Source organism: Colletotrichum lupini, chromosome 7 (genome assembly GCF_023278565.1).
Source record: "Colletotrichum lupini chromosome 7, complete sequence".
NCBI lineage: Eukaryota > Fungi > Ascomycota > Sordariomycetes > Glomerellales > Glomerellaceae > Colletotrichum > Colletotrichum lupini.
Window position 1 is genome coordinate 4543270 of NC_064680.1, and position 24968 is coordinate 4568237.

The window sequence follows — 24968 nt, forward strand, 5'->3', positions numbered from 1 at the left end:
AGAAACCCTCGACAATGAACTCAATGGCCCTCCCCCGAGCTCTAGCGAGCACCACCTGGCGCGCAGTCGCCGCCAACCCCTCGGCCCCGGCCTCTCGCGCGGGGTTCTTTGCCCAGCGATGCTATGCCACCCGCGCCGCGAAGACGACGGCCGCCGCTGCGCCGGCTACCGCTACAAAGTCCACCACCACTGCCGCGAAGAAGACCACGACCACGACGAAGAAGAGCGTGAGCACCTCTGCTGCTAGCAAGAAGGCTGCTGCTGCTGCTGCCGCTGCCCCGAAGACGCCCACCTCAGTCCCAAGTCCCGCGCCCACAACAAGCTCTCCCACGACAACCCCGACGGCGTCCACCCCGAAACCGGCTCCCACTGTAGCGGCAGCGGCAGCGGCAGCGGCAGCGGCAGCGGCGACGCCAGCAGCAGCCCCCATCCGGCCCTACGCACCCACACCCTCTCCGCCCCGCGCCCCAGAGGCGGACGCCCGTCCCAAGCTGAACCCGAACAGCAAGGAATACCGGAAAGCGTACGGCACGGCGGCGAGGAAGTGGACCGCGACCATGGTGGCCATGCCCATCCTCCTCGTCACCTCCTACTTTCTCTTTGACAGATGTGAGTTACTCCCCCGCGGTCCCTGCCCGTTAAGTAAGAGGACAATTCCACTGACATGTTTCACAGTGGCTCTGGGTCATGAAGCAAAAGTAATGCCGGATTTCGAAGGTGCTAAGAAGGCCGCAGAGGCACAGAAAGAGGTGGAGAAGTTTGTCGAAGAAGCACAGGCGCAAGCCAAGGCGGCATAGAGCCGTTAACTATAACTATATTGTAATGATCTTGATGAATACCCACTCCTATTCTTACTTGGCCGGCTTGTATTCCCCCTTAATATGTTTCGACCCGGCGCCCTTGCTTCTCAATGATGATGAGCCTCAACAGCATAGACGGTTGGTTTCTTGCCAGCAAACGCATGTACTGACCGATCCGGGCTTCATATCTCGAGTAATCGACGAGCTGACTTGCAATCTTCCATCAAGTAGAAAAAGACGATTCCTTCCAGCCTTCCACGCTATTATATGCATCTTGAAACCTTTTCATGTTGAGTCTTCGTTCTGGCATCAAGCTACCACATTCGGTTGCGCGCTAAACCGACAGCTGCGGCAAGCAGTCCCACGACACAGACACCGCCGAGGACAATGCCTGCGATAGCGCCTGCTCCGACCGATCCAGTGTCAGGCATGGGCTCGTCGGCCGCTGCGACGGCGAGCAGAACCCACGCAACGAGAACGTGGGAGACGCAGTAGGACCTCTGAGAGTTTTGAGGGACACAATAATTTGAAACCAGTCCTGAGGGTGTGCCTTTGGAGAAGGGAGGATAAAAGCTAATGTCGTCCTGATTGTGGTAGTTATCCTGACTACTCAGTCGCAGTCGCGAGCTGTCCTTTTGTGATTGTGAGGTGCTCGTGTTTGGAACTGCTGTAGATCAACGTTTCACGACCACGCCATATACTGATTCGTAGCTTCGGGCGTTGCTGAGATCCAGATGAGGTGGATGAATTAACAGTATCGTTCACACGTAACGTGACTGATGCGCATGGCACACGAGGTGAGTGGTCCGGGTTAGGAAGTGAATGTCTATGGAATGAACCGGAACTGCCAGTCGGTATACACACAGCGAGATCAGGCCAGCAGACCTTATCAGAAGTCTAGTGCCTTCCCATCGTAACAACAAATATCGGGCCTGGTGACCGAGGGTTGGGAGCCGTGAAGTGCTGACTAGTGCGTGATGCTCCGTACTCTTCAGGACTCCTGCGTTCGAACCTCGGTCCGGTGGGCTCCTGTTGTTTTTGGCTTTTTGACCATTTCCTTATTTCGTCTTGCCTGCTGTGTTTATGAATCACAGAGGGGCATCTCACGATTACTTTGTGACTCTACTGACTCACTAGATGTACCATGCTGAAGGTAATCAGGTAAGATATCCACAGAGATCGTGAGAAGTAGCTAATTAGCTTGCAAAACGTAATACTAGGTTCGCTCTTCATTACAGTCTAGATGCTTCCTTCACCTCCTGATGCTGCTCCTCCTCCTCAGGATTCCCGCAGAACGTTACAGTCTTCCTCGGACCCATGATAGTACCACTCTTGGTAAGCAACTTCCTCTTTCCAGCCGTCGACAGGGGAGGATCATCATCCTCGTCCCGAATATAATATGCCCAGTCCGCCGTCTCGTCCAGCTCCGTCTGCGAGTACCCGTTCCCCAACCACGCGAACCTGTTCCCGGCGTACTTGACCTCGAAATCGTCCCACCGCACCTCCTTGATGGCTTCAATGTAATGTAGCGTCGAGCCCGGCCACAGCGCCACAACAGGGCCGTCGTCACGAGGCTTATACCACGACCGACAAGAATCCGACCACACGGTCTGCGGCATAAAAGACTCCTTGTAATCCACAAAGTCGCGGACTGCCTCCTCTTTGGGCGTGAAAGAGACGACATTGGTAGTCTGATAGCGATCAATGACCTTGAGCATCCAGTCCACCTGCGCCTCGATGGCAGGGAGGACGGGCCCGTTGCCGATGGGGCAGTTTGGACCCAATATGATGAAGTAGTTTGGGAACCCGGACGCCGCCACGCCCAAATACGACTCAGGATCCGAGGCCCATTTGTCCTGGAGATTCTCGCCCGAAGGACCGACGATGGGGAAGCGCGGCTTGAAGGATGTATCGAAGCCCGTGGCGCAGATGAGTACGTCTACGGGGTACTCCCGCCTGTCATCGGCGACGCACCCCCGTTCCGTGATCTCCTTGATCCCGCCGTACACGACCTCCACGTTGGGCTTGGTGAGTGACTCGAGGTAGTCGACGCCCGGCGTCAAACGACGACATCCCACGCTCCACTCCGGAATGAGCTTCGACTCGAGCGCGGGGTCATTGAGCTTCTCCTTCATCTGCTGGACAAAGTACGCGTGCGTGTCCTCGTTGATCTTGTTATTCTTCAGAAAAATTCCAAACTGCCCGTTGAGACCAGACTCGTTATTCTTGCGATACTCGAGGAGGGCTCCCGGCTTCGTCGCAAATTCTGCCTTCTCCGCGGGGCTGAATAAGTGCTGTTCGAGACCCTGGGCGGGCGACACCCAGGTCGGTCTGCGGATGAAGGTCGTCACGCGTTTACACTGCTCGCGGATCGCGGGCAGGACTTGGATGCCCGAGCTGCCGTTGCCGATCAGGCCGACGTGCTTGCCTTGCAGAGAGACGCTGTCGTCCCAGTTTGCGGTGTGAAGTAGCTTGCCGCGGTACCTCGAGAGGCCTGGGATCTCTGGCCATTTCCAGTTGTTGAGGACGCCGCCTGCGTTGATGAGGAAGTCGCAGTGATCGATGATCATTTCGCCTGTGGATGTGTCTTTGACGTGGACGTCGTAGCCGCCGGCTTCCGAGTTCCAATGGGCGCCGATGACCTGGTGTTGGAGCTTGATGTATTGGTATAGTGAATGCTTTTTGGCAAAGTTTTCAAAATATTCCAGGATCTCGGGGGCCGGAGGATAAACGGCGGACCAGTCCAGCTTTGGTTCAAAAGTCCAAGTGTAATTGTGCGACGGAAAGTCGCAGGCACACCTATGAAGATCAGGACTTGCAGGTCTTGGTCTGGGGAAGTCTTTGTTGACTTTGACTGGAGGTGTACCTACCCGGGATATCTGTTCTCGAACCATGTTCCAGCTACCGAGGGGTTCTTCTCATAACACTGAAGCGAGTAGTTGGAGAAATGTCGTTGGAGCTTGTAGGCTAGCAACAAGCCAGAAGCACCTGCGCCGACGCAAATGATCCTTACGTGTCTTTCGCTATGAATCGGAGCTGACGGGCGTCTTGCTGCGTCTCTATCTCCCGCACTTGTGGGTTCTGGTAGCAGGATATCCCCCATGGTCAAGTGGTATCAAATCAGGATTGTTTGGATGAAGTGGATTATAGAAATTCGAGGTTACACGAAAGTCAAGCTCGAGAAGTCTGTTGGAGAGGGAAACCCAAGAGCCAGATATTTATGTTCATTTCAGTTAGCCGCAATAAGGCAATATATATGGGGAAGGGGTACAAGTAAACTAGGAAGTTGATGGCCCCCGTAAATTAACGTCACGTAAGTATCAAATCGTCGCCACCGTTGACCGTAGACATACTTTAGCGTTACAAAAACAGACGGTTTGTACGCCAAAGGCAAGCCGCAACCTCGTACGCTTGTTATTGAGGCGAGATTCGAGTCTCACGCTCACAGCTCTTCCTAGGCATGGCAGATATCAGACAACCTCGGCGGTGGCGTCCAAACTGTCCCGGATGACGGCCGCGTGCATTTCATACTGCAGGTGCGGGCAGCATCAACATCAGACGACTGAATGTACAATGCCATCGATGGTAAATCCAAGAGTCACTTCGAGTCAGACTCGTGAGCCGCACAGTGGCTTTACTGACTCAAAATTCCGTCCTGCCTATAAGAAATGAGTGTCATCTCTAGAATATGGCAACCCCTCGGGCCTATCGGAGTATGGAGAGGTCAAAGATGAAGTGGGTGTTGATCGAGACCAACATTGGCCGAACCTGATACTCCGTTCTTGTGTTCTACTATGCTGAAGGGTAGGCGCGAGCGCAACTTGGCTGATGTCGTCTGTACATGAGCTCCGAGACAAACATGCGTGCTCGAGAGGGATTGGCTAGATACCCTTCGGCAATTGGTCATGAAATAGAAGGGTATTGCCGCCCCGGGAAGGATCTAGTGTCCGCACTCCACGATGTTGCACTGTGATCTCCGGGAAATCACATATGACCGCGGACCCCGGCGAAAGCCTGTCATAACAGGCTACATGAGGGTAGCAGTGACGACCTTTGCCAGAGGGGCATATGCGGCCTTGCGGGGAAACAAACAGTAGGTGGAAACGACTGCGGGTAGGTCGGAAGACCTCAACCGGAAAACGGAGCGTGAACTGGGGTTATAAAAACACCTACATGTCTATTTGACGTTACTGTAGGTCAGATCGAGAATGGCCGGTCTCATCGAAAGGGACGCTGCCCAAGTTCGTATTAACGCGCGGAGGACTACACTAGTTTTGAGCATGGAGTTCGTCAAGATCTTCATCACGGTTTTGTTCACAACAATATGTGCCTGCATGGGAGCTGTCCTTGATATGCTATTCGACAGTTGATGATGAGTTGCAGATGCTTCCTGCATGACCGGCCAATTAGATACAAGAGTTGCGATTCATAACCATCACCTCCTCTGGTGCCAAGTACCAAACCCGTTATTGTGTAACCCCATTATCAATTCACAACCTCGATCTCGGACTCTTCGCGGCCTTCTCCAGGGCCGCTGCATCCCTCTTAGACCACTCGCGCATCACCTTTCTTTGAATCTTCCCGCTCGCAAGCTTGGGAACCTCATTGACAAACACTACACCACCGACGAGCGCCTTGTGCTTGGCGACCCTCGGTTTGATCCATTCTTGGATATTTTCTGGCTTAACCTTCCCTGATGAGACGTCCTGGAGAGCCACGTAAGCTCTAGGCCACTCGTTGCCTTCACTACGTTGTGATGTCAGTGTCTTGAGAGCTGCAGTCGTTTCAACATTATGTATGTTGCTTACATCGTGATTCCTACAACGGCAGCGTCTGCAACGTGCTCATTCTCGAGCAAGACGGCTTCCAATTCTGCGGGCGCAACTTGAAGGGCGTTGACCTTGATAAGCTCCTGCAACTTTTGTTAGAAAGTTGTCCGGCTTCGAGGACGCGAAGACAAGACCCTTACCTTCTTGCGGTCCACGATCCAGAAGTAGCCATCTTCATTGCAGACGGCGATATCACCCGTCTCGAGCCACCCATCCACCAACGCCTCCTTGGTGGCAACCTCGTTGCGCCAGTACCCGAGGCAAATGTTGGGACCCCTCATACACAACTCTCCCGGCTCACCAAAGCCAACCTCCTTGCCCTCCTCATCCACCAGCTTACACTCACAGTTTGGCACCAGCTTCCCCACACTGCCAGTGTCGTCTTTGATGCCTCCAGGTACCATGATGCCCCCGCAAGTCACCTCCGTCATGCCCCACCCTTGGTTGATTTGCACCGAGAACCTCCTCTGGCACTCATTCTGCAGCTCCCGCGACAAGGGCGCCGCTCCGCAGAGCATGTCCTTGACGCTCGACAAGTCGTAGCGGGCTGTCTCTGGCCGCTTCGACAGCATGACGAGGATAGGGGGCGCGACTTGCAGGTTGGTGATCTTGTACTTGCCAATGGCGAAGAGGAAGTCCTCGTACCGGAACTCTTTCATAATGTAGATCGGGACATCCAGTTTCATCGCCATGAGGACGGCATAGAGCTGGCCGTAGGCGTGGTAGAGGGGTAAGAAGCCGATCCATCTCTCCCGGGGCCGGTTCTCAAAGGAGTATGGCTTTTCCGCGTATCTCATGTAGATCGTCTGCTCGACGTTGGCAATGAGATTGTGGTGTGATACGCAGACGCCTTTTGGCAGGCCAGTGGTGCCCGATGAGTAGTTGATGGTTGCAACGGTGCTGGTTGACTCTTCCGCGCTCAGCTCTGGCCATTGATATGAGTTTGCCTGGGCTGGTGTGCCAATCATCTGCCTCCAGTCCGGCACACCGTGCTTGACCGGGTTCTCAACCTCGGAGAACTGAAAGACCCGAGAACGAGGTATTCTGGACTTGTCTGCGGCTTCCAAGACCTGATCTAGATGATTTGGGTGGACGAGTACAACCTTGGCCGCAATGTTGGTCATTTGATGCACAAGCTCTGCACAGTTTTAGTCAAAGATTGGTTGCAATTCAGTCGAGAAAACGTACCAGGAACTGTGTAAGCTGGGTTGGCGCCGCTGAAGACGCAGCCTACGGACACGATACCAAGGTATGCTACCGGCACAAAGATCTGGTTGGGTGTGCAAATCATGACCACATCTCCGCGTCTGAGACCGAGGTTTTGAAGGCCGAATCCCAGTCTCTTCACCCATTGCAGCATCTGCTTTGGTGAGAGGTTGATTTTGTCATCTTTACAGTCGATCCATATGGGTTCATCAGATGGCGTTGACCCTTTGGGGAATAGGTATGAGAGGAGGTTTGTCTTTGGAATATCCAGGGGCGGATAAGGTGAGTTGAAGACCATTTTGTTATTGTTGGTCAGCTCTGGTGCACTCGGAAGATGGGAATAAAGTGAGATTGAACATAGAAGACGCAAGGGTTGAAGGAGAAATTCAGAACTTGAATGAGATATTGGATAGCGCCGGATCGAACTTCACGAAGCTTGAAGGTACACCTCAACCTAATGAGTCTAGAGAGTCAGGCATTATCATGAAATCTGACTACGAACCCCGACAAGGGTCCGCGTGTGTTGTACCGTCGTCATCCTGTCCAGGTCCTAGCACTCTGGGATGGGGCTACTAACGGCCGTGTCTTCCCTCGGGATCGCCTCGGTAGGGGGGTTTATGCGGGGTAACGTTGGGGAAACCTGGGGTCGAGCCGGCGCCATGTTGCTACCCCGACTGGCCCGAGCTCCCCGGGAGGAGACTAAACCGAAGCGACCGGCAATAGCCCCGGGAAGCCCTTTGCTTCGCGTTTGGTCACTGACTATCTGGATCTGATACTTTTTGTTGGTTGTGGGCCACATCGTCGACCAAGTCATCCCCTACCATGTCGGAACTCAAAGACTTCGGCTCTACTTTTTCCCTCAAGGGGAAGACTGCCCTCGTCACTGGGGGATCTCGTGGGTTAGGTCTGCACATGGCCACGGCGTTCCTCCTCTCAGGTTGCTCTCACGTCATCATCACCGCCAGAAAATTGGAGGGCGAGCAAGGCATCAGCCAAGCCATTGACAAGCTTAACCGTCTCCCCAATGCTCGAGGTAAGGCAATCGGAATCGCCGCAAACGTCGCCGACTCGAAAGATATCGTCCGTCTCGTCGGAGAAGTCAAGAACATCGTGGGCGAGAAGGGGCTGAACATCTTGGTCTGCAATGCTGGAGCAGCCTGGGGTTCCAAGTTTGAGGATGCCCCGCCCAGCAGCTCAGTCAAGATTTTGGATCTCAACGTGAGAGGCGTGTTTGAGTTGGTTCAAAAGTGAGCGCGTTGCCATCATCAAAACATGATACAGTGGCAACTATGTATTGACGCCACTCGAGGTTCCTACCTCTACTCGAGAAAGCAGCGTCAGAACACGATCCAGCCCGGGTGCTCACCGTGAGCTCGACAGCGGGTGGCAATGTACCGCACGTTGGTGAACACGGTACTATCATGTACGCGGCATCAAAAGCAGCTGCCAATGTGAGTTCTTACGTCTCAATGAAATGGCCGCAAGTTGCGGTGTCGCTGATATCATTCTCAGCATCTGGGACGTAATTTCGCGGTCGAACTAGGCCCGAAGAACGTCACGTCCAACATCATTGCCCCTGGCTTTTTCCCGTCGAAGCTGGCACAAGGTTTAATCAATAACCTCGGTGGAATCGAAGAGCTGAGCAGAGGCAATCCCCTTGGCCGGCTTGGTGAGCCAGACGACATCGCTGGTGTCGCCGTGTTCCTGTGTTCTCGAGCAGCGAAATACGTGTAAGTACGGTTCCGACTGGTTCAAGATCTTCCTACTGATATCTCCGGACAGAAACGGCGTGGTCATTGAGATCGATGGAGGGGCGCGGTTAGTTGCTGGAAGACAATCCAAGCTATAAGACGATGAGTCGCTCGTAAATGGCTAGATTACAGGATATTATATCCTGGTATAGCATGTGTGAACACAAGCGACCTGATGAGACATGAAGATGGGGTCGGCACGGTGTGGCTACGATCACATGGTAGTAGTAATGGCATGACCTATCAACTCACTATTCGGGATATACTATTATGTACGACTATGGCCCCCTCAGTACGTCAAGTTCACCATGACAGTCTTAGGCTCCGTGAAGGTTCTTAGCGCATTGATCGCGCCCTCCCGACCCAGTCCACTCTCCTTGGTACCACCAAACGGCGCCGTCAGGAACATCAGGCTGATACAGTTGATCCCCACCATACCGCTGTCAATCTCTGAAGCAACTCTCAGGCAACGATTGATATCTTGACTGAAGATGCCGGCCATGAGCCCAAAGTTGGTATCATTTGCCTTCTCAATGATCTCCTCCTCGGTTTCGAACTTGTTGATGATGGACACTGGCCCAAAGATTTCCTGTCGAGCAATCTCGGCGTCTTGCGCCACGCCTTCGAACACCGTGGGCTCGACATAGTAGCCCTAGGCTGGAGATTAACAAAAGTTTCTCGTCTGGACAGCGATCCTGGACAGAAGTCCTTACCTTTTTGCCAACTCGGCCTCCGCCAACCAAGAGCGTCCCTTGCCCTCGCTGACCACGCTCAATGAAGCCCTGAACCCTCTCAAACTGAGCTTTGTCGACCAATGGGCCGATGGTAGTCCCTTCAGCGTCCGGGTCACCAACACCCTTGAGCTTCTCCTCCATGGCCTTCTTATACCCGGCGACAAACTCATCGTAGATGGGCGCCTCGACATACACCCTGCTAGCAGCGACGCACACCTGCCCCGTATTCGCCGTAATGGCGTTCGCACACCAGGTGATTGCGTTCTCGAGGTTACAGTCTTTGAACACGACGGCGGGCGACTTTCCGCCGAGCTCGAGCGTCACCCGCTTCATGTTGCTCTTGGCCGCCATCTCCTGGATCTTGCGGCCCGTGTTCGTCGAGCCTGTGAAGCTGACCTTGCGCACCTTCATGTGGCTAGCCAACAGCGCACCCGTGCTTCCGTCGCCAGAGACGATCTGGAACACGCCTGGCGGGAACCCGGCCTGTTCGATGAGGGTGCCGAAGGCCAGCGCTGCAAGCGGCGTCTTCTCTGATGGCTTAAGGATGAAGCAGTTGCCCATTGCAAGCGCGGGACCAGCCTATACGAGTTTTTAGTAGCATGAAAAAGCTAAGAGGGAGTCGTTCCGCGTGACTTTATACCTTCATGCCAATACTCCCAACAGGACCGTTCCAGGGAATGATTCCACAGCAAACGCCAAGTGGTTCATTCCGAACAATCTTTAAGAAGCCTACATCCACGTTAGTCAAAATTCGACAGCAAAGACACGCGCTATCTCACCATCTTCCTGGGGATACGTCTCGCCGGGAAATTTATCCGTCCAGCCCGCAAAGTACCTCAGACTCTCACTGGCCATCTTCATCTCCAAGCTTCCAAAGGTTGCCCAAGGCGCTCCCAGAGTGAGGCGGTTGAGGTCCGCCAGGACCTGACCGTGCTGCTCGACCAGATCGGCGAGCTTGTTCAGCATGTCTCGCCTCACGGTCGGGAGCGTCTTTTTCCACTTGGGAAAGGCGGCTTCTGCTGCTGCGACGGCGGCGTCGACGTCCTCTTGGCCGCCGAGAGGGACGTCATCGGCTACTGGAGATTCGTCATTGGGGTTGAAGAGCTCTAGCTTCTTGCTGTTTTTGGAGTCGACATACTAACGTTCTGTCAGCGACGTCAAGTTTTCTTAGAGAATAAACTCCTGCTCACTTGGTTGTTTATGTACAGCTGCTTGGGGAGGTTGGTCTTGCTCCAAGGGAACTCCGACTTGCTGCCGCTCACAGCTTCCTTCAACGACGACCCGAATGTATCCATGATGAGTAGATGCTTTAAGAAAGGGTACTGTATGAGACAAGACGACGGATCTTGGACGGAACTTCAGTTAACGACACAGAGCAGAACGGGCTTAAATGAGCAAATCAATCTTGATAATCTTCTGAGCATCTACAACTCCGGCCATGACCCATTACACAAAGGCTATCGAAGGACCACGGAGATAAGTTCGGCGTCCTCCTTCATTCCGGCATCGCATAATCACAGCGCATGAATGCACCCTCAATGAGGGGATCGTTGTTCTCGCCTGCCTGGAGACGCATGCACGTCCAACTTGGCGCAGCTTACGCAGCCTTCTGTGCCAACGAAAAGCTCTTGGGTTCCACGACACCACACGAGAAACGCCACCAAATTGCGGGGATCTTTTGTTGGACAGAAGGACCAAAGCTGACGATAATACTGGGTCTTTTGTGCAAATTGAATGCTGAGTAAGTTGTGACATCCTTAGTCGAGTTGGTTGTCTAAATTAAGCATAACTGATTCGGGAGAACGGCTGACTTTCCGCTGGATCAACGTTCTCCCCACTTTGTTCCTGTGGTTGGGTCGCAACCGTTAATGACTGTTGAGGCGCAGGATTTCTGAGCGATACGATAATTGATATGGCTACTGTATAGGAAGTTTCGATGAAGATGATATGGACGTCGACCAAAGGAAAGCTCATCCAGCTGGCGATGGCTCTCGAAACCCATGATGAGATTGTGAGCATTGACTACACTCGCTTGCTACTACGATTACTTGATTGTAGTAAAAGACTCAAAGCTCTAGCATTCTCGTTATCTAAGGTACAGAGCTCAACTAGATTTCACTGTGGCTAATCCCTAGTCAAATGATGTGTATCGCTCCCCGTACTGTTCTGCAAACTTCATACAGCGCTCCTGATACACCTTGTGCTTCTTGATAACCTCATCCGCCGTCTTCATCTCCTCTCTCCCAACCTGATGCCGATGCGCCGCATCAGGCCCGTCCGCAATCCTCACAAAGCGCGCATACGTCCACATTTCAGGGAGCGGCGTATGCTGCGTCAGTCCCTGGCCTCCATACATCTGCATGCACTCGTCGATAATCTTCGTAGCCATCATCGGCACCAGGATCTTGCTCTGCGCAATCGCTCTCTTGCCAGCCTTGTTCCCCAAGAGGTCCATCGTATCGGCGGCGTTCAGGACGACGAGGCGGGCGGCATCCAGCTCGAGACGCATCTGGGCAACGCGCTCAATGTTGGAATCGAACTCGCCGATGAGTTTTCCGCGTGGCTTCTTGCGGGCGTCGTTGCAGCGGATCAGAGCTAGCTCGTAGGCTCTCTCGCATTGCCCGATTAAGCGCATGCAGTGGTGGATCCGGCCGGGACCCAGACGGCCTTGGGCGATCTCGAAGGCGCGTCCTTCTCCGAGGATGATGTTTTCTACTGGGACGTGGACGTTCTCGTAGAGATATTCTCCGTGGCCCTCTGGCGCGTGGTCATAGCCCATGATTGTCAGGTTGCGAACTTGGCTGATTCCTGGCGTGTCGCAGGGGACGATGATCATGGAGTGACGGGACCATTTTGGGTTGTCTGGGTTGGTGCAGCCCATGAGGATGTAGAACGACAAGTCCTTGTTCCAGAGGCAGTTTCCGTAGAGCTTCCTTCCGTTGATTACGTAGAAGTCGCCTTCGCGCTTGATGCTGATTCCGATCTGTGTTGCGTCTGAACTCGCTACGTCCGGCTCGGTCATGGAATAGGCAGAGGATGCAGTGCCGTCGAGAAGCGGCTGGAGCCATTTCTTCTTCTGTGCTTCGTTGCAGTACTTGGCCAGAAGCTCGATATTGCCTGTCTCTGGAGCATGGCAGTTCATCGTCTAAAGCAAGTTAGCACATCAGTCTTGCCATCAGCCATAATACAAAGACATGTTTCGTACCTGGGCTGCCCAGTAGCACCGGCCCATTATCTCAGCGCAGCATGAATACTCCAAATTTGTAAGACCCGGACTTTCCTTGAAGTGATTGGGTAGGAAGAGATTGAAAAGACCGCGTTCTTTGGCCTTTTTGCGCAGTTCGTGTATTAATGGCGGTGTTGTCCAGCGTCGAGCCTCGAGTTGGGCTTTGAAGACCTGCTCTCTCGGAATACACTCGTTTTCGACCCAATCGTACACAGCATTGATCTTCTCAATGGCCAAAGGTGAGAGCTTGGCTTTCACCCATGGTGGCAGGTGAGCAAAAGCGGGACTCTCCATAACTTGTTGACTTGATTATCCGTGGGCTTTGTGGTCGGTAATTCTGCCTGAACTTTTGAATTGTATCCTCAAAATGAACTTTCAACTTATAGCGATGAGCATTATAAAGCCGAGAGAATCCATTCAAGCCTAGTGGTACCGCGATCTTGCCGAGACCATCCGCTGCACCGTACCAACAGTCGAGTCCAAGTACCTCATGAGCTCCCCTCCATGGCAGACTCCAGTATCATCCAGAGCTTAATGCGGCTCCAGACGCTAATGATTCAGTGTCCTCGATACATCCTCCAAGTATCAGACGGCCGGGGAACTTGGGGTGGGGCGTTGACCTCGGCCCCTCACGGTTCTGCAAGCTTGTGCGGAGTCCACGCGGGGGAGCTCATCCGGGGATCATCGGCTGTGCGTCAGGATGAGGAGGAGAAGGCTGGAACCCGAAACAATACCGCACTCATACACCCATTCAAATCCTTGGTTGAGCGCCCTGATAGGGTGCCTCAGAAGCCAATGAGACCTTGCAGGATTTTCCTGACTATCTGCTCTATCAGGCCAACCTTTTACCAGCCTCCAAAGTACTCGTGCTACGCCTACCTGGCGTTGTTGTACAACTACTCCTCTATTATCTTACACGTTCTATCCACTGGTCAATTTACCTTTGCAGGGTTGCATGGGGTTCCCCTGTAGAGATGTGAAGAGTAGAAGTATCTTTGCGTGCTTCACTGTGTGCTCTACTACCATGTTTGTTCCCGCTACCGCCTACCCTCCCTAGGTCACGACCTTAGTCTGTGTGGTCCCGTCCTACCATAGTCACACTTGGCAGAATAATATGTAATATCATTTTGGTTTTTCTATTTATTGTCTTTCGCCGGATCGAGATAAACCAATGCCGTGTAAACTCCGGTTGTTGCACCTCGCACTGTTCACTATCCGCATGTCTATGCCTTCATACAAGTACAACACATCTGGCAACACTGCCTCCACAGATCTTTTCGTCAGTCAATTCTTTATTGCATGAAGATGACAGGTTCATTCTCAGGTAGTCTTCTGCTAGGATGGACTTTATCCTTCATACTCAAGTCCGTCCAATGTCGACTGCATTGACTTTGGTGTTAAACTCTGCTCGGACTCTTGGGCGGTGATGACTAGATTAAGCTCAAAGTCACGGCGCAGGGCAAGCAACGCCTCAGTGAAAATTAGTCCCCATTCTCTTCCTACTCGTAAGCTGAAGATCCAGCTTTTAAGAGGCACTTGTTGAATGGCGACCTTGGCATGCAGATAAGCGGTCAACAAAAAGCCGGTCAGACCCAATCCTTCTAAGCAACCAACGTTATCAGATTACTGTATCTCTGGTCTTCAACCTATCCTTCTCCTTTCGCAATATCCTGAATCGACGTCGAATACTGAACCACGCAACTGCAGAGGCTTGACCAAGTAAAGGGGTGATAACCGACGAACAACCTAAGTATAGCAAGCGCTCAGCTCATTATTTGCGTGCTCGAAGAGCCACCATGTCGAAGACAGCTGAGAAGCATGCCCTGCTATTTGGTTTGTATAGCCGTTCTCAAATAACTTGCTCGTTCTAACAAGGCGATACAGGCTCAAGTGGAATCACTGGGTGGGCCATCGTTAATGCTATACTCCAAGGTTATCCCAGCCAAGATACCTTTGATTCTGTGACGGCCCTCACCAATCGCCCAATCAGCAGCGAAACCACTCAGTGGCCAGTATCTGAGAAGCTTCACGTTGTCAGCGGTGTAAACATCCTGACACCCGGAGGGCAGGAAGCTCTCGAAACAGATATCCGGAACAAAGTAGAGAATCTCCGGAAGATTACCCACGTCTACTTCTGCGGTATGGAACGTCAGTGACGGCATTTACACCAGCCCGTGTGCTAATACTACCTACCAGCTTACATCATGAACCTCGACCCGGCAAAGGAATGCGAGATCAACACTGAGCTCGTCAAAAAGGCTGTTACTGCCATTGATCGCCTATCCCCAAGCCTGCAATTTGTCGTCCTGCCAACAGGCACCAAGGCATATGGCATCCATCTCATTGATCACTTTCCGTTCGCAAAGAAACTCCCTCTGCGCGAGTCGCTACCGCGAATCCCTGAACCATTTGGCTCGCAACTCTTCTACTACCACCAGATTGATGCGCTGTCTCGGCTTTGCGAGGGGAAGAGTTGGTCTTGGTGCGAAGTCAGAGCTGACACAATTGTTGGCTTCGTGCCAAACAACAACATTTATTGCGCGGCACAGACGCTGGGAATTTACCTTTCTCTCTTTGCAGAAATCCAAGGAAAAGGAGTCGATTGCCCTTTCCCGGGCAACGAAAAGTGTTGGAACAATCTCAGCCACGAAAGCAACCAAGATATTCTCGCCAAGATTTGCATCTATGCATCGTTGCATCCCAATGTCACACACAAACAGACGTACAATGCCGGTGACAACTTTGAATCTTCTTCTTGGAGATACAGATGGCCGGTCATCTGTGAGTACTTTGGTTTGAAGGGCACTCCTCCTCTGCCAGATCGCCAGGCTCCTCTGCCTGAGCACTATCTGATGAAGCATGTTGAAAAGTGGAAAGAGATGGAGAAGAAGCATGGCCTTGTTGGCGGTCACATTATCAACGACCGTACCTTCATTGAGCCAACGCATGGCGTGGGAATGATATACGGTCTGACGAACATGCTCGGTTTCGACAGGCAGCTTGACATGACCCAGTGCCACGAGATGTGGGGTTCCAGCAAGGAAGAAATCGATACGAAGACTTCTTGGCATACTGTGTTCAACAGGTTCAGAAAGGCTCGAATCATTCCGTAGCGGCTCTTCGTCTTTTTCAAGAATCATTAGTAACGTTGGCTTCAACAATTCTTCCTTTTTGTTGAACGGATCCTATCGGGAGCTGGCCCCGGCCCTCATTGAGGAGGCCTTGCCGGAGGTGGCCCCGAAACCAGACCCACCCTTCCGGCCAGGTACGTACTTAGACGTACCGTAACCGAAAACAGGATGACACATGCATCCCAGCCACAGTGGCCGTGCGTTACAGTGGCCACCTTACGATGGACGCAGCTGAGATGCAACTTCCGCATTTCAAACATTCCACGCATTCTTTCAGTCCGACGCTGCTTGAGGTGAACCGTTTAGAGCACCTTGTTGCTTGCAGAATTTCTTCTTCGATTTTTGGTTTCTTGGGGAGAGTTTTCTTCTTGAGGTGAATCGTTCACTTTACTTCCTTTCTTTCTACCGTCCCTGCTCAACAACTCATACGATTTAAACCCGCCCCGCTGTTCCCGCAAGGTCCCCCGTCAGCTGAGGGTCTCCACGATACGGAAGATAAGACTATCACCCCATCAAGGCCGGGCCTGAAGGCATACTCGTGAGGTCGACGAGTATGCTGCTCTTCCCCGATGGCGACGTCAACGGCGACGACGCCAAACGCGACAAGCTCGCCGCCTTGCCCGAGGAGCTCCTCATCGAGACGCTGAATCGCCTCTGCCACAAGGACCTCTGCAATGTATCGCGCTTGAACAAGCGCTACCATAGGTTGGCCGATGCCGTCTTGTACAAGAGCGTTCACTTTCAGAGCCCGGAGCTTCATCTCACTTTCAGCGAATCGCTGGGCCGGCGACCGCGGCGTGGTTCGGCCATTAATGAGGTGAAATTGATTTATCCTAATGAGGAGCTTTCGCGCCTGGCCCTCGACGCACCCGTTCACAACTCTCATTATGACCCCACGCGGTCCGACACTCTTTCGCGCACACTTTCCGTCATGTCAAATCTGGAAAAACTCGACATTGCTGTTCCTCACGTCCTTTTACACGGCATCGGTACCCTTTTCAACGGGCCGTTCGACTTGGCGTACCTCAAGGAGTGCACACTATTCTACCAGTGCGCCGATGACGCCTACTGGGACCTGCGAGAAAACATCCACATCTTTGCTCACCCCACGCTGGAGACCCTGATCATCAAACGAGCCAAACTCGACGAGAAGGGATTCGATTTCATGGAGCGTCCCCACGAGACCGGCCTGAAGAAGTTACACCTTCTCGAATGCGACATTAACGATGACGGACTCTCAGACCTCCTCGAATTCCCAGAGGGCCTGGAAGAGTTCGTCATGACGCAGACGGCAGAGCCGAAGCCCGAGCTGGAGGAGAGCTCCGACAACTTTGCCGACTACGTGCTCGCCCTCAACTCCCAGGCCCACTCACTCAAGACGTTCACCATTGACTCGCCAACGCTCGGCTGTCGCAAACCGTTGAGGATGAGAGAATTCGAGGCGCTCAAGAGTATGAGGATGAACTGGGACTACCAGCTCTTTGGAAAGACGTCTAAGAAGCCGCGCATGCACTCGGTCGGTCTCCCACCAGAGATGGAGATTTTGGAGTTCTTCAACGAGATGGGCTCCGACGAGGAGGTGACGGATCTTCTTCTCTACACGATTCAGACCAAAGACGTCGTCGCCAAGGCCTGGAAGACCTTTGTGGTGCCCGAGGGCGACGCTGGAGTTTCACGTGAGATCAAGGAAGCGTGTAGAGAGCACGGCTTGCAGCTGGATATTATCGGGGCATTCGACACAGACGGTGAAGCTGATTAGAAGAAAAAGACTTAGAAACCAAAGGTCAAACAGAGGAGGCTAGAAGACTTGGAGTGAGAAGCCAAAGTAAAGACAGAGGAACAGCAAACTATACGTAGAAAAGTATAAACGAAGAGTAGACGAAGATTAGATGACAATAGATGAAGACCAAGACCACATCCAGTATATCCAGTGCTTTGGCTCAGTCAGTCTCTCCCCAAACTCGAATGATGAACTTGTAGGCTTTTACATCATTTGATTCAATGCTGTCCGCACCAGATGAGCCGGACCGGACATGATCACCGTAGATCGCGGCTCCACTAGTCGCGGTCAGAGTTCGGGCCCACCCGCCGCCGTCTCCGGACTTGCGGAGCCTAGTACGGACCAGGCTTCTCACCCCAGATTTAACATCAGCTGGGCGATGGTACAGTAGACAACGACAACTCTTTTAATCATCCACAACATTTACAGAAAGGTAGTGCATCGAGCCACAATTTGCGAACCCAATGAACACGATGCTTCAAACCGGAGTGTCCTCCGAAACATTACCTCTAACTAATACGTCAGAGAGCGTCAAAGAGCATCACGCCATCGGGGGCCGTCCGACCAGCTGTATAAAGGATTATAGAAGCGCACATCGGCAGAGCTCCCACCGGCATACTGGATGCGGGGGCAAGCGGAGAATAGTGAGTACCGCTCAAGCGATATCTACCTTAGGAAGAAGCAAACCAGTCAGAGGCCCGATGGCTATGCATGATAGTCTTTAGGCTTCTACATCACAGACAGTTGACGTAGCTTTGCGGGAGGAATCCATACGTTTCGGATGCAACGTTCTTTCAAATGAGTGTTGAGCTAGGCTTACATGTGATACGGCACACGGTCTTGGTTACTCCGTCTCCTTGAGTCTCTACAAAGTGCGTCAACCATTCAGCCACTACGGTCCACTCCTTCATGGCGGGCTGTTATTCGTAGCACGGAAGAGACTGAACAGGGGGATATGCCATGTCGGATCTTTAAATTATTCAAGCGGGATAGGAAGTCTGTCGAAATTTGACATAATGCCACTGAATTCGTTGGATTTTGCCTTGGGTGATGGGAAACTGGGCAATGGCCCTCCTAAGAGCTTATTCAGGTTCTCTTCTGGGCGCTTCAAGCCAAAGAAAGCGTGGGAAAAGGTGCCAATTTCCCACAGAAATCAAAGGCACTTCAAAAAGTCACGCCTCCGTATTGTTTAGCCATAGGCGTGATATCCCCACCACCGTATTCACCATCGACTAAGCCAGCCGGCTTTTACTCTCTGGCCTCGCTGTCGCCGTTGCTTTGGCCGCTGCCTCAGCCTTTTGCTTCCGAATCGCCGTGCTGCTAATCTTGGACGCGAAATTCTCCGTCTCGCTCGCCCCCTCTCCTTGCTCACTGGCATCCAATACCTCCACTTCAAATGTCTCCAGCGGTCTCCACCCTTGCGCCGTCCGCTTGTCGTTGACGGCCTTTCCTCCCGACCGCGTCTCCCCCGAGTACACGAGCACATCCATCTCCTCCAGCGTGACCGTCGGGCCATAGACGTCCTGGAACTCGACACATTCGACGACGATGGCGCCGTCGCGAAAGGTGGCCTCGACGCGGCCCGGTTGTCTCGACACTGTTTCTGCCGGGCTTGTCTTCTTCTTCCATCCGCTCTTGTTTAGCTCAAGAAGGGATGATAAAAAGTCGAGAGTGTAGTTGGTTCTGTCATCCCATGATTGCACGAGCTCTGCGTGTTTCTTGTTGACCAGCATCTGGTCTCCGGTGATGCCGACGATCAAGCGGCAATGCGATGTCGAGTCCTTGACCGGCACCCGGAGTAGAAGTACGGCTGCCGTGAGGAGTAATTTGTGGCCGGGGTGTAAATGGTCGAATGTGCCCCCTAGACAGACGATGTTGTATCCCGGGGTATCTTCCACTGGATCCTCGCTCGAACCCTCGACATTCATACTCAGACCTGCCTCGACAACCACCAGTTGCGACTGCAAAATCGTTTGCCTACTCTCAGCGAACTTGAGATATGTCGACAATGTACGATAGCCTTGTTCACTATTGATATGGAAGATGAAGTTCCAGGGGTGGTATGCCGAGGCAAAGGTCGGCAGGTCCACGACCGTTGTGTTGTTAGGATCGATGGCGGCCTGGAAGTCCGGCGCAAACCTCCGGTTGGCATCGTGGTCCACCAAGACGACGCGTGCGTCAACCGCGCCAGGTCCCCCATCGACATCGCTGGCAATGGCCTGCTCGGCGCATATCAGGGCGATGAGGCTGTAGAGACCGGCGATGAGAGACTGGGTAGCTTGCCATGACAGCGATTTGGTTTTTGGTGATGCCCCGCGGAGAAGAGGGCCAACGACAGCCACAATAAGTACGGAAGACCGACTTGGGTTCTTGAGTTTGGATAGGACTGCCTGTAGCGAGGGACGGTATGCGGCGCTGAGCGAGGCCCGTGATGGTGGCTGGGTGGGGAGCGGGAGGAGCAGTAGGCTCGGATAGTCTTGAGAGCCCATTCTGGGAGTCGGTTCGTGTTTGCACGTGACGAGTTGCAAAGAGACGTGAACAGTAGATACAAATGGTATACTATAGACAGAATTAGCAAGTAACGGCGATGCGTGCCTCAATCACGGATACAGCAGTTCAGTTGAGTTGAATCCGGTGCTGTGAGCTGTTGTTTCCCTCGGGCAGGTGGGGTGATTCCGCAGGGTAGGTAGCTCTTGCTGCCAGGCCGAGGTGAGGGGGACGAGTCAGAGTGTGGGGCTCGCGCTAGCGATGCTGATTCATCCTTGCCGCTGCGGAGATAACGCGGGGCTGCGTCACTGTCATGTGATTGGCTAATCCTATCTCCACTCGTCAAGTACGTATCCTGCCGTGTGTTGTCTCTGGAGCTCCTCAACCAACCTCTTTTTATCATCTTCAACTAACGACAACATGTTGGTCAACTCTACTTTACGCCTTGTTATTAACAAGATCCAGAGAAATCTCAGACTTTACCTTTCAGTACGATAATGCTCTCTGCTGTTCCCTACCTACAATGACGTAATGGCCCATCCTTCCTGGACCGTCAACATGTCGTCAGCTTCTAGTGAAGGGGAGCCAACCCAGCTGCTGTCCGCTTCGTCCGCCGCGGAAAACTGTCGGCAAATCCGCTTCGTCTAATTCGACATCGGATCTCGACGTTCAATGTCACTGCGCCGTCCATCTGCGGCATCCGGTGGACCTCACAACCTTCCCCGCATCCGACGTGCAACCATCTTTGTCAATGGGGCGTCCAGACCTTTTCCATTCTCCCCTCGGACAACATCCTGCCGACATGGATTCTTGTCCTCGTCGTCGTCGTCGTCCCATATGGAGCATACCCCCTCTCTTTGTGGTATCCATATGGCCGACCCAGTCCTGGCTCCTCCGGCCTCCCGTGGCCCACTATCCCCAGACCATTGACTGTGGGTTCGCCGGATACCCAGCATCAAGCTCCCTCCGTCTGGGGTAACGGAGTGCCCTGGTTCCATTGGGCTGCTTTAGTTCAATCATTTCTCCTAGTCTATCGGGCAAGAGTGAGATTCGCCGTCGCGACAAGTGTCGCATTCGCTGGATCATCCCGGACTCCAGTCCCGAGCTCGGAGCTTTCACGAATCCTCCAACGCAGCCAAGCTCTGAGTTCGGATCCGCAATGGCTCGCTGCAAGTGTAAGATTGGGGAAACAAGCTGTCTTGAACCGTCTCCTCGCCATGCACCTCCACCTGCACCTACACCATTCCATCCCACCACATCTGAGCTTGCTTGCCCGGGATCCACTGCCCTTCCGCTGTCTCTACCAAGCCGGCATTCCTCTCCTGGCCAACAACCTGAACGAAACCTGAAAGAGGGGTGGCCTGCCTGCGTGACACTCCCAGGGCCCCGTTGTTTGTCGTCACGGTGGGGTCCAGCCTTGAGTCTCGACGCTCTTGGACTTGCTCGTCCTCCATCTTCGGCATTCTCGCCGTTGGACAGCCATTCCCCTCTGATTTTGCACTCGTTTTCCAGTATCCTTCCTCGAACTCGTCTGGGTCGTCACTTGCGCAATTCCATCATCGTGATACCTACACTTTCCCACGTATAATTCCATTAGTACCCGGAAAGCTGTGGCTCTTTACAAAAACGTAGGATACGAGACCATGACCATCATCAAGGATGAAGCCGGGCAAGGCTCAAACGATGATGCCGGAATCACCGCACAAGAAAACACTACTCCTCGCATACCTTCAACCCGCCAAGCCAAGAACCAACAGGTAAGGCACAGAGCATCTGTCGCCTGCGCCTCTTGTCGGGACAGAAGAATCCGCTGTGTAGTTCCAAAGGGCGAGTCGGAGTGCGTCCAGTGCAAAAAGGCCGGTAATGAGTGCGTTATCAAGAATGACGATGAGCGGCGGCGGTATGTATACTTGAGAGCCGAATGCTCCCAGTTGAATTCAGTGTTATCTGAAATGCTGACAAAGTCACCAGACCAATATCAAAGGCGTACATGTCGTCTTTGTCCGATCGCATTGCGATGCTCGAGGGCATGCTGCAGGAAAAGGGTGTTCAACCTCCACCAGCCGTGCATCCCCCGAAGACGAGACGCGAGAACCAGCAGTTATCGGAAGAGCCAAGAGAGCAAAGAAGGTTTCCAGTCAAGAGACCAACTGCCCCCGAGGTCCCCTCGCCTCCGGATTCTGGAAACGATGACTACTCGGTACAAGGTAGCGACCACGCAGAGAACACGTCTACCACGAGCCCCTGCTTCCATGTTCCTGCAGAAGAACAATCTGCATTCCGTATACTGGATTCAACACAAGAGAACGTTGTCCACAGGCTTCTTTCGACGAGAGGGAATCTTTCATTTGACCAGCTATCTGGACGGCTCCGCTTCTTTGGCCCGACGGCAAATTCTCATGTTTACTACGCCGACACTAGTGATAGCTCGCGGTCTCGTGAACCATCAGAGCAGATACGGCGTGCTGAACGCATCATTCGGACACTGACAGCGACGACTCACGACTACCTCATGAACAATTTCTGGACGCACTACAATAGTGTGCTCAAAATCATTCACAGAGAATCGTTCGAATCCGATCGAGAGTCGCAAAGCCCAAAGTTCTACTCGTCGTTCCTGCACATCGCAATCTTGGCTATGGGCTTCCGATTTGCTGATTGCAGTCGTGACGACATGAAAAGAATGGCTTTGGGGAACCGGGAGAGCACTTTGCACAGGGAGGCCAAGTACATGCTCGATGTCGAACTCGAGAGACCTGGTGGAATACCCAGCGTACAGGCCCTCCTTCTTCTCGGCGACCTGGAATGCGGCGTTGGCAGAGATAATACTGGGTGGATGTATGCTGGTAAGCCGATCGCGTGCCTCTTCAAAGAACACATAATAATGATGCTTCATCAGGGATGGCGAATAGATTAGCTTTTGACATCGGGCTCCATTTGGACTGCCGTAACAGTGGTTTTGACGAACAGGAGGTCGACATCCGCCATATGGTGATGAGAGCCTGCGTGATATACGACAAATATTGGTCCCTATTCCTGGGTCGGCCCACGAGCATCAAAAGCCAAGATGTCGGCATGGATCTACTATCGCGGCGCTTCTCACAGCTCACGTCGCTCATGGGAACGCCTGGGCCCACTAACAAGGAAAATCAAACTGTGGAAATCTACGATCAGCTCGTTGAGTTGATGGAGCTTGCGGGTCGTATCGTGGAAGCTAGAGACAGCCGGCAATCACCAGCGAGCCTTCATAAGAGAGACGGAGCGGATAGCGAAGAAGATGCGTATGTTCAGAGCACCAACCTCGATCGCCAATTGCAGAATTGGTATAGGCGGTTGCCGGAACATTTGCAGTGGAAGCCTGCCAACATCAAGCATGCACCGTTCAGCTACTTCCTTCTTCACCAGCAATATCACGTGTCGATGATATTGCTGCACCGTTCGTGGGCGAATTACGAAGAGGTTTCTGGCGATACCATCAGCACTGACGCAAACCTTACGCCGAACTCGAACCCTGACTCCAAAGACACATCCGACCACCATCAATTCAATCACTCCCTAGGGACGAACGTGTCACAATCAACCACAGACACAGGCCGAGTTGCATCATCGCGCAGTATCTGTAGTTTCCATGCGATTAGAGTGGCTAGAATCTTCTGGCAACACCGACAACGTTTTGACGGTACCAAGATATTCATCACCGGCATTCAGCACGCCGGTACTGCAGCAATTGCTCTGATTGCGGCACTGGCATATCACCGTTGCGAGTCTGATAGGCGAACGTACCTCGGATACCTAGAGATTCTGGCCAGCGCTATCAGCGACATGAGTCAAGTCTACCAGCCAGCAGCACGCATGGACAACCTACTGAAGGCGGTGCTTCGGAAACTCCGGACCGACAACGACAGTCTCGACGGTGCCAGCCAGCCGCCTATCATATTGACGGGCAGCGAAAAGAGTCTCCTTTCAAGTCCTGGCTGGAGAGGCAACACGGACAGTGTCTACTCCTTTCTACCAGCTAGACGTGAGGCGGAAGTCAGGGACAGCCCACCGAATAAAAGACGTCGCCCATCGACGAGCAGTCGAAGAGCGTCCGAGTTCGCTCGCCCGCCCTTACCTTTCTTCGGCGCCAAGACGCAGTCGTCGACGCGCAGGTCGTCGCAGAGCAACGTGTACGCAAACATCAGTTCTCCCCTAGAGCCCGCGACGTATCATCCAGGCGGAAACGATCATCAGCTATTCAATCTAGACTTTCTCAACGGTTCGGCGATAGATAATGATAGAGAAGGCGACGCTTCGGATGCCAAGAGCAAACCTGTGGAGGATTGCATATTTGTTTCGCCACTGTCCAACAGCTGGGCACAGGACATTACGACCAACGGTAACGCATCGCCGTCTCGAAAGGCGAATCTGCGGTATGGCGATTTAGAACTGAACGATTGGGAGTCTGGAGCATCCGGGATCGGTCTTGAGTCACCGTCCAGCTTTCAGCTCAGTGGTGGAGGGGAAAGTGGCCGGGAAAGCCAGCAAAAGGTCCACAAAGAGGAACCCACTCAGAGCAGTCTCAAGAGTGAGGCCAAGGGCACAGTCATGGATCAAGGAGGTTTCGGGCCCTTTGGCCATGACGCCATGGACTGGATGGGTACCGATGGTGGTCTGGACACCATGACCTCTGTGAGTCTGATTGAGCTGGTGCAGAGTTCCATTGCTGGTAAGGCAGAGAGGCGTCCGGCGGACGAAGCGCCTAGAAACCACGAACTGGACTTTTTGAGCTTCTGAGTCAACCTTATCGCATGGGAATACAGACCCGGTTCTTCTTCTTTAGCATCCACCCTCTTTTTCTCTCTCTCTCACTCTTCGTTACTTCATCTTGGGCGTTGGTAGTCCATGGGAGTTTGCGGGCTTGGTTCGTTTCTCGACATTTGTACCTGGGTACGTACTCCTTACATAGCGTTGTAGGTAGGGATGTGCCGGCTGTGAAGCATAATTGAGTAGATATCTTCTTTTGTCAACTACGTGTCCCAGAG

The 24968-nt window shown here is 53.0% G+C and overlaps 11 protein-coding genes across 11 annotated transcripts; 5 read left to right on the forward strand and 6 right to left on the reverse strand.

The window, feature by feature from the left end:
- Nucleotides 1–14: 14 nt before the first annotated feature.
- On the forward strand, nt 15–797 carry CLUP02_14392 (uncharacterized protein; the record flags this gene model as incomplete). Its single annotated transcript, XM_049293321.1, has 2 exons — nt 15–609; nt 676–797. The coding sequence occupies 2 exons, from the start codon at nt 15–17 to the stop codon at nt 795–797; spliced, it is 717 nt and encodes a 238-aa protein (XP_049150467.1).
- A 126-nt stretch (nt 798–923) lies between these two features.
- On the reverse strand, nt 924–1231 carry CLUP02_14393 (uncharacterized protein; the record flags this gene model as incomplete). Its single annotated transcript, XM_049293322.1, has 2 exons — nt 924–1044; nt 1119–1231. 2 exons carry the CDS (start codon nt 1229–1231, stop codon nt 924–926), a joined length of 234 nt encoding a protein of 77 aa, XP_049150468.1.
- Nucleotides 1232–2032: 801 nt separating this feature from the next.
- Nucleotides 2033–3903, reverse strand: CLUP02_14394 (monooxygenase; the record flags this gene model as incomplete). The annotated part of the gene is made up of 2 exons (XM_049293323.1): nt 2033–3599; nt 3671–3903. The coding sequence occupies 2 exons, from the start codon at nt 3901–3903 to the stop codon at nt 2033–2035; spliced, it is 1800 nt and encodes a 599-aa protein (XP_049150469.1).
- Nucleotides 3904–5290: 1387 nt separating this feature from the next.
- On the reverse strand, nt 5291–7133 carry CLUP02_14395 (4-coumarate-CoA ligase 2; the record flags this gene model as incomplete). Its single annotated transcript, XM_049293324.1, has 4 exons — nt 5291–5546; nt 5609–5712; nt 5770–6767; nt 6818–7133. The coding sequence occupies 4 exons, from the start codon at nt 7131–7133 to the stop codon at nt 5291–5293; spliced, it is 1674 nt and encodes a 557-aa protein (XP_049150470.1).
- Nucleotides 7134–7657: 524 nt separating this feature from the next.
- Nucleotides 7658–8684, forward strand: CLUP02_14396 (rhamnolipids biosynthesis 3-oxoacyl-(acyl-carrier-protein) reductase; the record flags this gene model as incomplete). The annotated part of the gene is made up of 4 exons (XM_049293325.1): nt 7658–8082; nt 8145–8286; nt 8348–8565; nt 8618–8684. The coding sequence occupies 4 exons, from the start codon at nt 7658–7660 to the stop codon at nt 8682–8684; spliced, it is 852 nt and encodes a 283-aa protein (XP_049150471.1).
- A 191-nt stretch (nt 8685–8875) lies between these two features.
- On the reverse strand, nt 8876–10615 carry CLUP02_14397 (aldehyde dehydrogenase; the record flags this gene model as incomplete). The annotated part of the gene is made up of 5 exons (XM_049293326.1): nt 8876–9238; nt 9300–9899; nt 9961–10049; nt 10100–10457; nt 10511–10615. 5 exons carry the CDS (start codon nt 10613–10615, stop codon nt 8876–8878), a joined length of 1515 nt encoding a protein of 504 aa, XP_049150472.1.
- An 836-nt stretch (nt 10616–11451) lies between these two features.
- CLUP02_14398 (acyl-CoA dehydrogenase family member 10) lies at nt 11452–12840 on the reverse strand (the record flags this gene model as incomplete). The annotated part of the gene is made up of 2 exons (XM_049293327.1): nt 11452–12465; nt 12526–12840. 2 exons carry the CDS (start codon nt 12838–12840, stop codon nt 11452–11454), a joined length of 1329 nt encoding a protein of 442 aa, XP_049150473.1.
- An 877-nt stretch (nt 12841–13717) lies between these two features.
- On the forward strand, nt 13718–14269 carry CLUP02_14399 (uncharacterized protein; the record flags this gene model as incomplete). Its single annotated transcript, XM_049293328.1, has 3 exons — nt 13718–13825; nt 13886–14051; nt 14115–14269. 3 exons carry the CDS (start codon nt 13718–13720, stop codon nt 14267–14269), a joined length of 429 nt encoding a protein of 142 aa, XP_049150474.1.
- Nucleotides 14270–14342: 73 nt separating this feature from the next.
- On the forward strand, nt 14343–17436 carry CLUP02_14400 (F-box domain-containing protein; the record flags this gene model as incomplete). Its single annotated transcript, XM_049293329.1, has 6 exons — nt 14343–14379; nt 14431–14694; nt 14743–15576; nt 15632–15811; nt 15870–15970; nt 16195–17436. The coding sequence occupies 6 exons, from the start codon at nt 14343–14345 to the stop codon at nt 17434–17436; spliced, it is 2658 nt and encodes an 885-aa protein (XP_049150475.1).
- A 1253-nt stretch (nt 17437–18689) lies between these two features.
- Nucleotides 18690–19946, reverse strand: CLUP02_14401 (cytidylyltransferase; the record flags this gene model as incomplete). Its single annotated transcript, XM_049293330.1, has 1 exon — nt 18690–19946. One exon carries the CDS (start codon nt 19944–19946, stop codon nt 18690–18692), a length of 1257 nt encoding a protein of 418 aa, XP_049150476.1.
- A 418-nt stretch (nt 19947–20364) lies between these two features.
- Nucleotides 20365–24720, forward strand: CLUP02_14402 (fungal specific transcription factor domain-containing protein; the record flags this gene model as incomplete). Its single annotated transcript, XM_049293331.1, has 8 exons — nt 20365–20433; nt 20513–20919; nt 20974–21300; nt 21327–21540; nt 21603–21701; nt 21771–21844; nt 21916–22790; nt 22844–24720. 8 exons carry the CDS (start codon nt 20365–20367, stop codon nt 24718–24720), a joined length of 3942 nt encoding a protein of 1313 aa, XP_049150477.1.
- Nucleotides 24721–24968: the final 248 nt, after the last annotated feature.